Source organism: Emys orbicularis, chromosome 2 (genome assembly GCF_028017835.1).
Source record: "Emys orbicularis isolate rEmyOrb1 chromosome 2, rEmyOrb1.hap1, whole genome shotgun sequence".
Classification (NCBI taxonomy): domain Eukaryota; kingdom Metazoa; phylum Chordata; order Testudines; family Emydidae; genus Emys; species Emys orbicularis.
Window position 1 is genome coordinate 120,922,022 of NC_088684.1, and position 14,884 is coordinate 120,936,905.

At 45.9% G+C, this 14,884-nt stretch overlaps 1 protein-coding gene across 1 annotated transcript; it reads right to left on the reverse strand.

The window, feature by feature from the left end:
* Positions 1–7,552, reverse strand: PSMG4 (proteasome assembly chaperone 4). Its single transcript, XM_065399639.1, has 3 exons — positions 7,400–7,552; positions 4,405–4,480; positions 1–566 (listed from the first exon to the last, which is right to left on the reverse strand). The coding sequence occupies exons 1-3, from the start codon at positions 7,481–7,483 to the stop codon at positions 445–447; spliced, it is 282 nt and encodes a 93-aa protein (XP_065255711.1). The 5' UTR covers positions 7,484–7,552; the 3' UTR covers positions 1–444.
* Positions 7,553–14,884: the final 7,332 nt, after the last annotated feature.

The following is a 14,884-nucleotide window of genomic DNA, read 5'->3' on the forward strand; positions in this document are numbered from 1 at the left end:
TGACGTCAATGTACTTCCTTTTATTTAATTTGCTGATTTTTCACAACAGCATGCCAGACTTTCACAGAAGCACTAGAAGAGATTTGTTTTCTCTTGCTCTAATTATGATACATAGTATGTTACATGTGCAACTAAAATCCAGAGCACATCCCCTGATTACAATTTCCAGGTAGGTCAAGCTCCATGCATACGCAAGTTTACAATATCTTGCTTAACTCACAACATTCCTCCCCCTATCCCACAGACCCTCTCTCTAACAGAGCAGAGGAACTCAAAGTTTGGAAGAAATGCATTTTTTAAGTTCTATTCCAGTTTGGTCCAAACAATTTTGTAAAAACAACACAAAAAGTTCCAAAATATTAACTCAGTGTCTGTCAATATGGAAACCCAGTCAGTTTATTTCTTTTAAAAAAAAGTAACAAAGTAGCTTACAATGATGCAACGTTAGAATTTCTCTGGAAAAGCCATCATTTCTTCCTTGATTCTGTTCTCTATGTGTAATATGAAACTGCTGTCTGTATTCTGAAGATTGTAGCTGACGAAGATCTGTTTTTTAGTCTTCCTGGCTAAAATACAAAACAAAGAACAGTCATCTATTACTCGTTCCAATATTAGTGCTGGTAGTAATCAAACATTTTATGGAGAGAAATAAGGCAAGTTTCCCATACCACAATATAAATGCACTGACCTGGAGGAACTACCTCTAAAGTAGTAGTATAACCTACATGCCTACTCAGTCTGGCTTGTTGGCTAAAAACCTTAGATAGCAGTCAGTGATGAGTGCTGGGTGTCAGATGTATCAGTTAAGTTAGGGCAGGGGTGAGCAAACTTTTTGGCCTGAGGGCCACATTGGGGTTGCACAACTGTATGGAGGGCTGGGTAGGGAAGGCTGTACCTCCCCAAACAGCCTGTCCCCTCTCCGACCCCTCCCACTTCCCACCCCCTGACTGCCCCCCTCAGTATCCCTGACCCATCCAACCTGCCTGCTCCCCGGACCCCCGCCCCCTATCCAACTCCCGCTCCCTGTCCCCTGACTGCCCCGACCCCTATTCACAACTCTACCCCCTGACAGCCCCCCCCGGGACTCCCACCCCCTATCCAACCACCCTCTGCTCCTTGTCCCCTGACCACCCCTGCCCCTAACTGCCCCCCGGGACTCCCACTCCCAACCCTCCCTGTTCCCCATCCCCTGACCGCCCCCCACAGAATCTCCGCCCCCTCCTCCCTGACTGCCCCCCAGGACTCCCCCCCCCCCCGCTCCCTTACCCAACTCCCCTGCTCCCTTACCAGAAGCAGGAGCTCGCAGCCACAACACCCAGCCAGAGCCAGCTGCGCTGCCCATTGGAAGTGGCGGGCCAGAGCGCAGCAGCATAGCTGTGGGGAAGGGGGGACAGCAGGGGAGGGGCTGGGTTCTAGGCTCCCTGGCCGGGAGCTCAGGGGCCGGGCAGGACGGTCCTGCGGGCCCGATGTATCCCATGGGCAGTAATTTGCCCATGTCTGGGTTAGGGCCTGATTCAAAGTTCACAGTAGTTAATGGAAAGGCTCCCACTGACTTCAACTGGCTTTGGATCAGGCTCTTAAAGATAATGTAGTTCAAGATAAATTACCGGTTATACTGGACTCACCAGATTACACAAACTAAACTGAAGAGAGAACTTATGCTCAAAGATGCTTTAAGGAGGAAGGGATAGAATTAAGTAATTAGACATTCAAAAAAGCCTAGTAGAAAAATTCTAGGATAATCTAATGATAAAGTAGATACCATATTACCTGATCTATGTACATTACATAAAAGTTATTTTCCATGACAGACCTAACAGTGGTGGCAAAAAAATAAATCAATCAATCCCCAGACTGTGGAAAGATGGCTCTCAATGATCAGCAGGTGAATGGATGACATGAAAAAAAGTTACAGTATAGAAAATAGACTCCCTAGTTTTGATAAAATAATACCTAGGCACTCATACAATGCCATCTTTAATGATCAACTTCCTCTTGGCTCAGTGAGAAGAGGGAGCCCCATGAACTGCTTCTGAAATTGATTCATTTTCCTTTTAACAATTCGCACAATAACGTTAATGGGATGTGGCTTGTTGCGCTAATATGCTACAACTTGAAAAACAAGCATCTCTGCTTTGGTATTGGCTCCTGAGGTACAAAGGCTCATTTTATCATCAATGCTTAAAAATTCTCACATTGAATAACTGCAGTACTAATTCTAAACTGAAAGTTAATTAATTGCCACACCACTTTAACCAACAGACTGAGTTCTGAATTACTTCTGCACCATGTCTGGCCTTAGTCGTCTGGAGGAGACATGAAATGGAGTTTCCAACGCTTGTGAATGCTACTGGTCCCTTGACACTTTTTGCAAGAGTAGGGATGTTAACCCCTGTGTCCTGGTTGAGACTCCAGTAGGGCAGTTAGATCCTGCCCCCATCTAAACTGTCCTGCAGAGTCAACTGGATATATGCGCTGCTCATTATATTCCCTTGAAATGAGAAGAGAAGGGGGGAATTTGTACCCAAAATACTACAATGATCTCTGATGTTACTCTGCCTCCTCATCCCCTCAGAGGGGTTAGATCTGCAACTTCAAAGAACTGGAAGGGTTTTGTGCCACTCAAGCTAGTGAAACGTAGGCCCAGATCCTCAAAGATATGTAGGTACCTAACTCCCCTTGAAATGAATGAGTTCAGTGCCTAAATACCTTTGAGGATCTGAGCAGTAGTTTGACACCTGGCTGATCCATAACCACACAGAGCAGATGTCATTCCACACATCCCACCTGCTCTCCCCTTTAGCCTAGACAGCATGACTAGCCCTTGAGCTGTACTGAGCAAGCAAGTCCTTCTACACAGCAGAAACGCTGGTTAACCCAGCAATGAGATCCACAGCATCCTGATTCACAATCTCAACACTGCAATAGTCTTGGAGAAGAAAAGCTCCTGTAGGATTGGGAGAGGGCACAAACGTGGAGGAGAGTTGCTGCTCCCCGGCTCATGGACATACCACGGCCGTTCTGACTACTTGTGCTCTCATCTATAACGTAGGTAGAGGGGAGCATTCAGTTAAGGGTTTCACTTTCTGGACTACAGCACTGCTCTGAGCTATTAGACAGATGCCCCATTCCACCCCAGAGGTGGCTTCATTTCACTGGTGGGTGAGGCGATTCCTGTGTGCATATGTCCATTTCCTTAAATCTGCAATCTGGGCCAATAATTTCTAGAGTGCTTTGGGATCTTTCTGTCTGAAGAAAGCTGTAGGATGTAAAGGTAGCTTTTATTTATGCATGCACAATTCTGCACATATTTGTGCAAGCATCGGTGTTTGCATCTGCAGAGTGCAGGCACATGCACGTTAAGCTAATGCCTGTGCATGCACAGATATATAAAAGTGCATATGCAAGTGTGTGTGTGTGTGGGGGGGGGTGGATAGGGAGAGGCCTACCTTGAAAGTTTATTCCTGTCCTATATTAATCACTCAACAAAGCATGGGGATTACTGAAATGCAAAGCCCTCATTATATTTGTTATCAATAATGTCCCTCAGCAGCAGTGCCAGGAGATTCCTAGGATAACACTCCTATTACCAGCAATGAAACCAAGTGCTTTTTGCCTTTCAAACTCTGTAGTAAAGTAGAACCTCAGTTACAAACTGACTGGTCAACCACACACCTCATTTGGAACAGGAAGTACGCAATCAGGGAACAACAAAGATGGGGGGGAAAAACAAACACAGTACTTTGTTAAACTACTAAAACAGTTAAGGGAAAGTTTAAAAAAAGATTTGCAAGGTAAGGAAACTGTTTCTGTGCTTGTTTCATTTAAATTAAGATGGTTAAAAGTAGCATTTTTCTTCTGCATAGTAAAGTTTCAAAGCTGTATTAAGACAATGTTCAGTTGTAAACTTTTGAAAAAACAACCGTAATGTTTTGTTCAGAATTATGAACATTTCAGGATTACAAACAACCTCCACTCCCGACGTGTTTGTAACTGAGGTTCTACTGCAGATATATAGAGGTAGAGAACAGTAGCACTGACTCAGTAAGGTATTTAAGCACATGCCTAACTTTTTAAGCAGGTGAGCAGTAGAAATGTGAAAAGTTAGGCATGAAGAATCCAATGCCATTAAGAATAAAAGCTTTTCCTCAAGAATGATTCACACTAATGCTTTGCTTTAACACAATGCACGCTTCAAGCATGGTCAGCCAATATTTAAGCTCATGTCTACATGAGACAAATGTACGCCTCTTATTGAGAAGTCAGGCAACATAACTTGTGGTGACAACAAAGGTGCTTCATTGCCAAAGATATGAGGTGAGAGCAAAAACAACCAAAGAATTTAAAAAGGATTCCCAAAAGTACAAGTGTGTTATAAAATCTCTGAACCATTCAAGAACGCACCTAGTCGCTGGGCTAGAGAATTTGAGGTGGTGTCAGAGGCATCTCCCAGGAGTGATGTAGACACTGGAATGGAGTCCTGAAAAGAAAGCAAAGAATCAATTGTTTATTCTGTACTAAAATTAGCTATTTTTTCCCTGATGAGATGGCTGCATATAAGAAGTCACAACAATAATCACTTTTTCTGTTTTGGGTTTAAAGAAAGAGGACTTACCTTTCCTACAATCATTTGAGTACTTGTGTGCTACCATGTCACGGTAAACTCCAACATGTAAAAAAAACCCAAAACAACCCAATCACAGTGTCCTTTACATTATATAAAGATGGTGGAGGGGAGTTTCCAAAAGCACTTGCAATGAATCTGTAATTATACTGACTTGTATTCCCAAATCCCTGAGGCACTTTTGAAAATCTCCCCTGGTGTCTACAATTTTTTATGCAGTGTATCCATTAAAATAGTCTTTAATTACCCACACCAATACTATTTCACAAAGAATACCATATATAGTTTTTCCTATATAGTTTTTAAAGAAGAAAAATTCCATAACCTGGAAATACTTGAGTAGACACCACCTAAATATCCTGTCCTATAGAAGAATCCAATTCTGCAACCCTTGTTCATGCTGAGAAGTAAACAATTGAGTATTACTTATTGAGGAGTGCACAACTGGGCCCTCACTGAGGCATGGGCTCCTATGAAGCCTGTGTTGCTGAACAAACACTGCCTTATAGAAAACTTTATGCGCTGGACACATTTTGAAGTGTGTGTACCACTGTGCATGGTCTGGCTATGTCTATACTGCAATGAGACACCTAGAGCTGGCCTGTGCCAGCTAACTTGGGCTCGGGCTGTGAGGCTGTTTAACTGCAGTATAAACCTTCCCTATGAGGCAAGTTTCCTACACAGTTCTGCCCCATTCAAAGTGTGCTATACTGGCAGTAAGTGATGAAGGGCTCCTAACACAATGGAGTCTTGGTGCATACCTGGAGCTCCTAGAAGCTACCGCAATCCAAATAACAACGCACAGCCATAGACTTTAAGGCCAGATGGCCCTGAGCATGTGGGCAAGACCCACCTGGGAAAGAATTCACTGTAGTAACTCAGAACCCTCCTCATCTAGTGTCCCATCTCTGGCTGTAGGAGACATTTTTGAATTAATCAATTAATTCAATCCCCATTTACTCCCTTATCAAAGAGGTATGGCTCCTTACTATGCAGTAAATAAGATGTACTCTTCCACAGACCTGTCTCATTCAATGCACAGATCTTGAATACACTAAAAAAAATTACTACACAGTCAAAATTGTCATGCAGGCACAGCCTGCTATGTCCCCCTTTGGAATACTGGCAAATTGTTGTCAAATATATTGCAATTGTCAAAATCTACTACAGATGAGCAAAGTGCAATTTTCAAAGACTTACGCTGAGCCAAATCATCCAGCCAATTTGCATCAAAATACCTGCAGCACAGATCAACTGAACAGAGCACTAAAATGGGAGTCAGGAGACCTGGATTCTAATCCTGGCTCTGCCCACTATCCTGATGCGAGACGTTGGGCTGTTGTCTCTCTTCAATTCTGTGCCTCAGTTTTCCCCATCCATAAAATGGGGATAATACTTTCTCCTGTAACGCACTGTGAGATCTACAGAGGAAAAATGGTCTCATGCAATACCCACTGAAGTCAATGGGAGTCTTTCCATTGACTTCTGTAGTTTGACCAGATCCTCTAAGGGTTAAGTATCATGATAACACTTGAAGACACTTTTCTGTCAAATTTTACCCATTTCTCTGCCAAATTACATATTTATACCTTCCATCTATTTGACAAAATGCTGCAATGAAAGGAAATATTACCCCTCCCTCCTACATAAACTCTTTTAGTTCTCAAAAGCTGCTCAACTGTTCATCCTAAAATTTCAACTCTTGAGAGGGAAGTTCAGCAAAGGTATAAATGACAGAAAAGGTGTTCAAATGGAAACTCTTGGGTAGTGTGTAGACTAGAAAAATAGATAGTGGGTAACATTTTCAAAAGCATTTAATCACATAGGAGTCTACATCCCATTATTAAAAGTAAGTCTAATTGAAAGTAATGGAATTTAAGCTCCTCAAATAGGTGCTTTTGAAAATTTTACCCAGGGCTTGGTCTACACCTAAAACTTAGGGCTGGGTTATCTAAAGTTAGGTTGGCTTGGCTTAATTACAATGCACAGAGCATGCAGGCCTAGGTACTGCCTCTCAGAAAGGTAGATTTCATACAGCCACATAAGAACCCCTTCTATTGCTGTAGTAAGTGCTTATGCTACAGCTGTTTTAGGTGGGAAATGTTTAAACACTGGAGGGGAGGGGGCTGCCTCCCCCCAGCGGCTCTTGCTACAGCCCTAGTTGTGTCTACATTGTGTGACCAAGTTAGGTCAACCTAACCCGCAGTGTAGACACAGCTAGGTCAATCATGCTTGGATGAATTCTTCTGCAGACCTAGTTGCTGCCGCTGGAGGGCTACAGGGATGGCCAGACCGCTTCCCTCGCTCTCACTGCAGCTAGCACTTACACTATAGCAGCACGGCTTTGCCGCTGGGGCCTAGCCAGCCCCTACTGTGCAACTTCGCACCTCCAGCCGGGTCGGCATCTTTAGAACTGCATTAACCCGCCCCATCCTAGGCCACCCCCTAGACTGGCCAGGCCCCGTTCACACGATGTCAAAGGGGATCAAGCCTGTTTACACGAGGGCTTAAAACGTGGCAGCCGCTAAAACCCTCTTTGCGAACATCTTCCTAGTGGGATCGGGCCCGCGGGCCACCTGCCAGCACCGTGGGGCGCGGGGAAGGGGCTCTGTGCCCCAGGCGCTGAGCGCGGTGCGAACGCCCCGGCGGGGAGGGATGAAGGCGGGGGCGGCGCAGCCCGGGGCTGCGGGGGCAGGAAGGCGGGTGAGTGGGGAGCACGGGCGGGGGCTCTGCCGCTAGCTCCGTGTAGCGAGCCGAGGGGGGCCCGGCACTCACGTGGGGGCTGCACATGGCCACGGCCAGGCTGCGGAGCGCGGGCTCCGCCCCCACCCAGAGGAAGAGCGAGTCCCGCAGCCGCATGGCGTGGAAGTGCACGAGCTGCTCGCCCGCGCGCCCGCAGAAATCGTGCAGGGAGATCCCGGCCGGGGCGGCCCCCTCCGGCGCGTGGCGCGGGGACCCCGCCGCCTCCGCCTGCTGCTGCGGCTCCATCCGTCTCCCGCCCGGCCCGGCCTGCCGCTGCCAGGCCAGAGCAAACGATCCCCGAGCGCAGCGCATGCCTGGCCCGCGTCTCGCTTGCCGCGCCCAGCGGCGGTGGGCAGGGGGCCAAACCCGTCCCTCCCCCCGCTCCAGGGCTCCTCCCCCCGACCTGCCCTGTCCCTCCGGGTTGTTCCCGCCTGCCCCCCCACCCCTCCCATTCCTGCTCTCAGCCTTCACCCCAGCTCCTGTCCCTGCAGCCCCCGGGTGCCCCTGAGATGGCCTTGGGTGGAGCTGGGGGTGCTCAGGGCCGCTAAAACCTGGCTGCCCCTACCCACCCCGGGGGCCTTCTGCTGCAACCCCCACTTCTCCTTTAGGGCCTCGGCTTTGGTCCGAACTGCAGATGAGCCTAGGGGACTGAGGGTCCCCGTATTGTACCCGACCTATTGGGGGGGTGGACATTTAAAGGCAGTGCTCTCGGGTCCAAGCCTTGTTACTTCCACATCCAAGGGGATCTAGCTAAGGCTTAGGGCCATGCCGCAGGCCCCTGCTCCTGGAGGCACAAGCTCAGCTTTCTTTTCATGGTTGTGAAATGAGGAAACTTGAAAACGTGACCCGTGCAGCTGTTGTCTGCCTGAGTCAGCAGAAAACCTGATGCAATAGCTCAAAAATATTAACTGCCCCATGCATCTCATTGGTATGAGCGGTGGGGGGGGGGGGGGGGTTGTTTAACTCCAAGACCCACTGCTCTGGAGAACCCGTCAATTCTATCCATCATTGGATTTTGTGTGTGGTGAGAAGCATGCGGTGGCCCAACTCACACACCCCTTCCCCCGGAAGACAGACGCCTGCTGCTCCAGAGGCGGGGTAGGCTCCTATTACCACTCCTGAGATGAGAGGTTGGGAGGAGAAAAGACCTCACAGCCACTCCAAGCGGGGGCCGGGCCACTGAAGGCCCCATCTCGTAGTGTGCCTAGGGCCCTGTATTGCCTAAATTGAGTCATCCCCTCAGGATGCTTCTGTAGATAACAGCAAATATACAGCACTCTTTATCCATAGATCTCAAAGCACTTTACAAGGGATAGTAAGCATTATTATATCCCCTTTACAGATGGGGAAAGTGAGGCCTAGAGAGTTTACAGGCTTGCTTTGAAGAGTTGCTACACCGCCACAACTGTATTCTAAGTCAATTGTAGGTGCTCTGCACCTTTGAGAATCAGTTTTTTTTATTCAGGAGCCTTCGTATGGAGTTAAGAGCCTAACAAGGTATCCAAGTTTGAAAATGTTACCTCTTGTCTTCTATAGAAAGATTGTTCTGTCCACTACTCTAGGCTTGGAACACACAAAGTTACTATGTACACAGGAAATATTGAAAGACAAAGACAAAGATGTTTTGTTTTTATCCAATGGAGAATTGTGAAAGTGTGATTGTGGAAATAATCAAGTAGCCATCACTACACACTCGCTTCAGTACAGGAGAAGTAGGATTTGATAGGCTGGGGGAAAGCCGACAGGTGCAGAGGAGCATGTGGTTTGGACAGAGACATCCCTTAGGGGAGGATCTACAAATGGAGATTCTCTATGTCCTAGTAAAGAGGAGAGTATGGAAGATGATAAAATATAGGTAGGATCTGATGTGAAACAGTCAAATGAAAAAAAGTCTCATTCAATTACATCATGTAAAGGGAGACAGCTAAAAAGTGACAACCTTTTAAAGTGCTTAAATATCAATGCTAGAAATCTAAATAATAAGATGGGTGAACTAGAGTGTCTCGTATTAAATGAGGATATTAATATAATAGGCATCACAGAAACTCGGTGGAATGAGTATAATCAATGGGACACAATAATGCCAGGGTACAAAATATATCGGAAGGACAGAACAGGCCATGCTGGTAGGGGAGTGGCACTATATGTGAAAGAAAGCATAGAATCAAATGAAGTAAAAATCTTAAATGAACCAAACTGTACCATAAAATCTCTATGGATAGTAATTCCATGCTCGAATAATAAGAATATAGAGTAGGGATAGATTACCAACCACCTGACCAGGATGGTGATAGTGACTGTGAAATGCTCAGGGAGATTAGGCTATTAAAATAAAAAACTCAATAATAGTGGGGGATTTCAACAATCCCCATATTGACTGAGTACATATCACCTTAGGACGGGATGCAGAGATAAAGTTTGTTGACACCTTAAATGACTGCTTCTTGGAGCAGCTAGTCCTGGAACACAGAAGAGGAGAGGCAATTCTTGATTTAGTCCTAAGTGGAGCACAGGATCTGGTCCAAGAGGTGAATAGAGCTGGACCGCTTGGTAATAGTGACCATAATATAATTAAATTTAACATCCCTGTGGCGGGGGAAACACCACAGAGGCCCAACTTGTAACATTTAATTTCAGAAAGGGGAACTACACAAGAAATGAGGCGGTTAGTTAAACAGAAATTAAAAGGTACAGCGCCAAAAGTGAAATCCCTGCAAGCTGCATGGAAACTTTTTTAAGACACCATAATAGAGGCTCAACTTCAATGTATACCCCAAATTAAAAAAACATAGAGAACCAAAAAAGAGCCACCGTGGCTAAACAACAAAATAAGAGAAGCAGTGAGAGGCAAAACGGCATCCTTTAAAAAGTGGAAGTTAAATCCTAGTGAGGAAAATAGAAAGGAACATAAACTCTTTAAAATGAAGTGTAAAAATATAATTAGGAAGGCCAAAAAAAGAATTTGAAGAACAGCTAGCCAAAGATTCAAAAAGTAATAGCAAAAAAAATTTTAAGTACATCAGAAGCAGAAAGTCTGCTAAACAACCAGCAGGGCCACTGGACGATTGAGATGCTAAAGGAGCACTCAAGGACGATAAGGCCATTGCGGAGAAACTAAATGAATTCTGTGCATTGGTCTCATGGTTGAGAGGATGTGAGAGAGATTCCCAAACCTGAGCCATTCTTTTTAGGTGACAAATCTGAGGAACTGTCCCAGATTGAGGTGTCATTAGAGGAGGTTTTGGAACAAATTGATAAACTAAACAGTAATAAGTCACCAGGACCAGATGGTATTCACACAAGAGTTGTGAAGGAACTCAAATGTGAAATTGCAGGACTACTAACCATAGTCTGTAACCTATAATTTAAATCAGCTTCTGTACCAAATGACTGGAGGATAGCAAATGTGATGCCAATTTTTAAAAAGGGCTCCAGAGGTGACCCCAGCAATTATAGGCTGGTAAACCTGACTTCAGTCCCAGGCAAACTGGTTGAAACGATAGTAAAGAACAGAATTGTCAGACACATAGATGAACATAATTTGTTGGGGAAGAGTCAACATGGTTTTTGTAAAGGGAAATCATGCCTCACCAATCTACTAGAACTCTTTGAGGAGGTCAACAAGCATGTGAACAAGGATATAGTGGATATAGCATATTTAGATTTTCAGAAAGGCTTTGACAAGGTCCCTCACCAAAGGCTCTTAAGCAAAGTAAGCAGTTATGGGATAAGAGGGAAGGTCCTCTCATGGATTGGTAACTGGTTAAAAGACAGAAAACAAAGGGTAGGAATAAATGGTCAGTTTTCGGAATGGAGAGAGGTAAATAGTGGTGTCCCCCACGGGTCCGTACTGGTCCCAATCCTATTCAACATATTCATAAATGATCTGGAAAAAGGGGTAAACAGTGAGGTGGCACAATTTGCAGATGATACAAAACTACTCAAGATAGTTAAGGCAGACTGCAATGAACTACAAAATGATCTCTTAAAACTGGGTGACTGGGCAACAAAATGGCAGATGAAATTCAATGTTGATAAATGCAAAGTAATGTACATTGGAAAACATAATCCCAACTATACATATAAAATGATGGGATCTAAATTAGCTTTTACCACTCAAAGAGTCATTGTGGATAGTTCTCTGAAAACATCCACTCAATGTGCAGCGGTAGTCAAAAAAGCTAACAGAATGCTGGGAATCATTAAGAAAGTGATAGATAATAAGACAGAAAATATCATATTGCCTCTATAGAAATCCATGGTACGCCCACATCTACTGTGTGCAGATGTGGGCACCACATCTCAAAAAAGATATATTGGAATTGGAAAGGGGCAACAAAAATTATTAAGGCCATGGAACGGCTGCCATATGTGGAGAGCTTAATAAGACTGGGACTTTTCAGCTTGGAAAAGAGATGACTAAGGGGAGATATGATAGAGGTCTATAAAATCAGGACTGGTGTGGAGAAAGTAAATAAGGAAGTGTTATTTACTCCTTCTCATAACACAAGAACAAGGGGTCACCAAATGAAATTAATAGGCAGCAGGTTTAAAACAAACAAAAGGAAGTATTTTTTCACACAACTCACAGTCAACCTGTGGAACTCCTTGCCAGAGGATGTTGTGAAGGCCAAGACTATAACAGGGTTCAAAAAAGAACTAGATAAATTCATGGAGGATAGGTCCATCAATGGCTATTAGCCAGAATGGGCAGGGATGGTGTCCTTAGCCTCTGTTTTCCAGAAGCTGGAAATGGGCGACAAGGAATGGATCACTTGATGATTACCTGTTCTGTTCATTGTCTCTGAGGCACCTGGCATTGGCACTGTCGGAAGACAGGATACTGGGCTTGATAGACCTTTGGTCTGACCTAGTATGGCCTTTCTTATGTTCTTATGAACCAAAAGGAAACATTTGATGTTTTGAAACATTTGAAGCAAACAGGCAGCTTGAGTTTTAGGTCTCTACTACTCAAATATACAGGAAGATAAATACAGAAAATATTACACAGAAGCAGAATTGCATCTAAATAGGTGTTTCCAAAATTTCCAACCAGGCAAAGAACACAATAGAGAGAATTCTGACAACAGCTGCAGTTGTGGTGGCTGGAATCCAGCAGATGGCACAGTAAATTGGCAAGATGATCTATCAAAGTTAAAGGTAAACTGGGATACAGCTGGCTATAATAAATTACACTGCATGTGCCTCAGGATCTGCAGAGCCAAAGTCCTGATTCTTGAGCGTTTGCCAACATGCTATCCCATACCAGAAATCTCTGGGAGGATAATGTTGATACTGTCCTTACTCAAGTCTGTAGACAGCAAGTTTACTCAGATGGAGGCTACTGGTATTTGTTGATGTGTCTGAAGAAAGTGTGATCCTGAAGGAAAGGTGCTGCCTTGGGGATGACCACTCTGTCCTCCTCCTTCAACCACTAGGATACAGCAAGGCTGTTTGCTTCCTAGTCCTTCATAAGCTAGAACTTTGTTCGCTGTGATCATCACTGAGAACAGCTGATGAAATCAACCCGGACATGTCTGCTCTGCTTGCAGGAGCAGCGAGTTATATGGACCTGTAGTGCATTGCTCCAGGAATATTCAGGGCCCGGGGGCCCAGCACCACAATGTTCGGGACCGGGTCTCTCCCACCGCCCCGCCTGCCACCCCCACACGCCTCTCCTGGAGTGTCTCCTGGCCCTGTCTGCAGCCCCCAGGCAATTTAAAAGGTCCCCGGGAGCCCCCGGAGACCATTGGCAGCACAACGGGACTAGGCCTCGCTCTGCACGCTGCCCCCGCCCCACGCTCACTCCGCAACTCCCTTTGGCCGGGAACTGTGGCCAATGGGAGCTGTGGGGGTGGGGCCTGCGGGCAGTGGCACGCGGAGACACACACACACCCCCGCGCCTAGGAGCCGCTGCCAGAGGGATATGCGGGTCGCCTTCGGGAGCCACCCGAGGTAAGCGCTGCATCCCTCACCCTCTCCTGCACCCCAACCCCCTGTCCCACCCCAGAGCCCGCACCCAAACTCCCTCCCAGAACCTGCACCCCAACCCAGAGCCTGCACGCCAAACCCCCTCCCGCACCCAAACTCCCTCCCAGAGCCCGACCCCTTACCCCTCCTGCACCCAAACTCCCTCCCAGTGCCCGAACCTAGGGTGACCAGACAGCAAGTGTGAAAAATCGGGACGGGGGTGGGGGGTAATAGGAGCCTATATAAGAAAAAAAACCAAATATCAGGACAGTCCCTATAAAATCGGGACATCTGGTCACCCTACCCGAACCCCCTTCTGTACCCAAACTCCCTCCCAGAGCCCACACCCCTCACTCCCTCCAGAACCCCAGCCCAGAGCCCACACCGAGCACCCAAACTCCCTCCTGGAACCCGCACCCCTACCACACCCAAACACCTTCCTAGAGCCTGCACCCCAAACCCTGTACCGCTCCCAAACTCCCTCCCAGAGCCTTAGGCAAGTGGGGGGGGCGGGACTTGGACCCATTCTGGGCACCACCAAAAATTATACCAACCTGCCGCCCCTGTCGGCTTGGGGCTTCAGTGTTCCCATTGTATGGAAGGCAGTGGACTTTTAAAATCTGAGAGTAGTAGTATGCTAGTATAAACAGACTGATAACCTCTCCAGAGTTAGCTGGAACATTATAAACAGACTGATAACTCTCCAGAGTTCCATTATAATGCTCATTTTCACCCTCCAACCCCCTATGTGTCTCTGGCAATCCACAGCTCTGTGTTTCCAAATTGTAAACGTTAACTTTCAGGTTGAGGCAGAATTTTTTTCATCATTACATTTAAGGAAAATTCATAAAAGACTTTGAAAGTTTTCAGAGTAGCAGCCATGTTAGTCTGAATCCACCCTTAGAAATCATTTATTTCTGAAATGTGACAAAGAACCAGATCCTCAGCCCTGCTACGTTATTGTTCTGCTACAGCATGGCTGAGTGTACCCAGGCATGGGAATCCTCAGCTTCTGTAAAGCTGACATAGCTGACTCTGTCTCACAATCCCCTGTGACGTTGTGCCGTCTATATGGTTTTATAAAAACATGATAAGTGAATATAACGTAACTGGAATATGCTTCATGCAAAAGGTCTCTTGTAAGGTATCATAACAAAGCTTACAATCTACTGAGTGTGATCATCCTATTTGTATAAATGTACCACTCTTGTATCTAAAACTAGAAATATAAAATATAACTCTGAGGGCCTATTGTAATTATTCAAAGTGTAATTACATTTACATTGGGCCATTAATGGTGGTTTGGGCCATTAATGGTGGTTTGGAATCTTGATGACTCCCATTAACCAGGACCATCGTCTGCAGATGGCTGTGTTTTACCTGTGAGTCTTCCTGTATACGTGTGTGCTGGCAAGTGGGTAATGAAGTCTTAGGCCTTGGCTACACTGGCAATTCACAGCGCTGCACTTGCTGCGCTCAGGGGTGTGAAAAAACACCCCCCCTGAGCGCAGCGAGTGCAGCGCTGTAAAGCGCCAGTGTAATCAGCGC

Excerpts from the sequence above, each read along its gene's own strand:
- PSMG4 (XM_065399639.1), bottom strand. The coding sequence starts at position 7,483 with ATGCGGCTGCGGGACTCGCTCTTCCTCTGGGTGGGGGCGGAGCCCGCG. Across the intron at positions 4,481-7,399 it reads TGGCCATGTGCAGCCCCCAC|GACTCCATTCCAGTGTCTAC; the intron begins GTGAGTGCCGGG and ends CTTTCTTTTCAG. Across the intron at positions 567-4,404 it reads TTCTCTAGCCCAGCGACTAG|CCAGGAAGACTAAAAAACAG; the intron begins GTGCGTTCTTGA and ends TTTGTATTTTAG.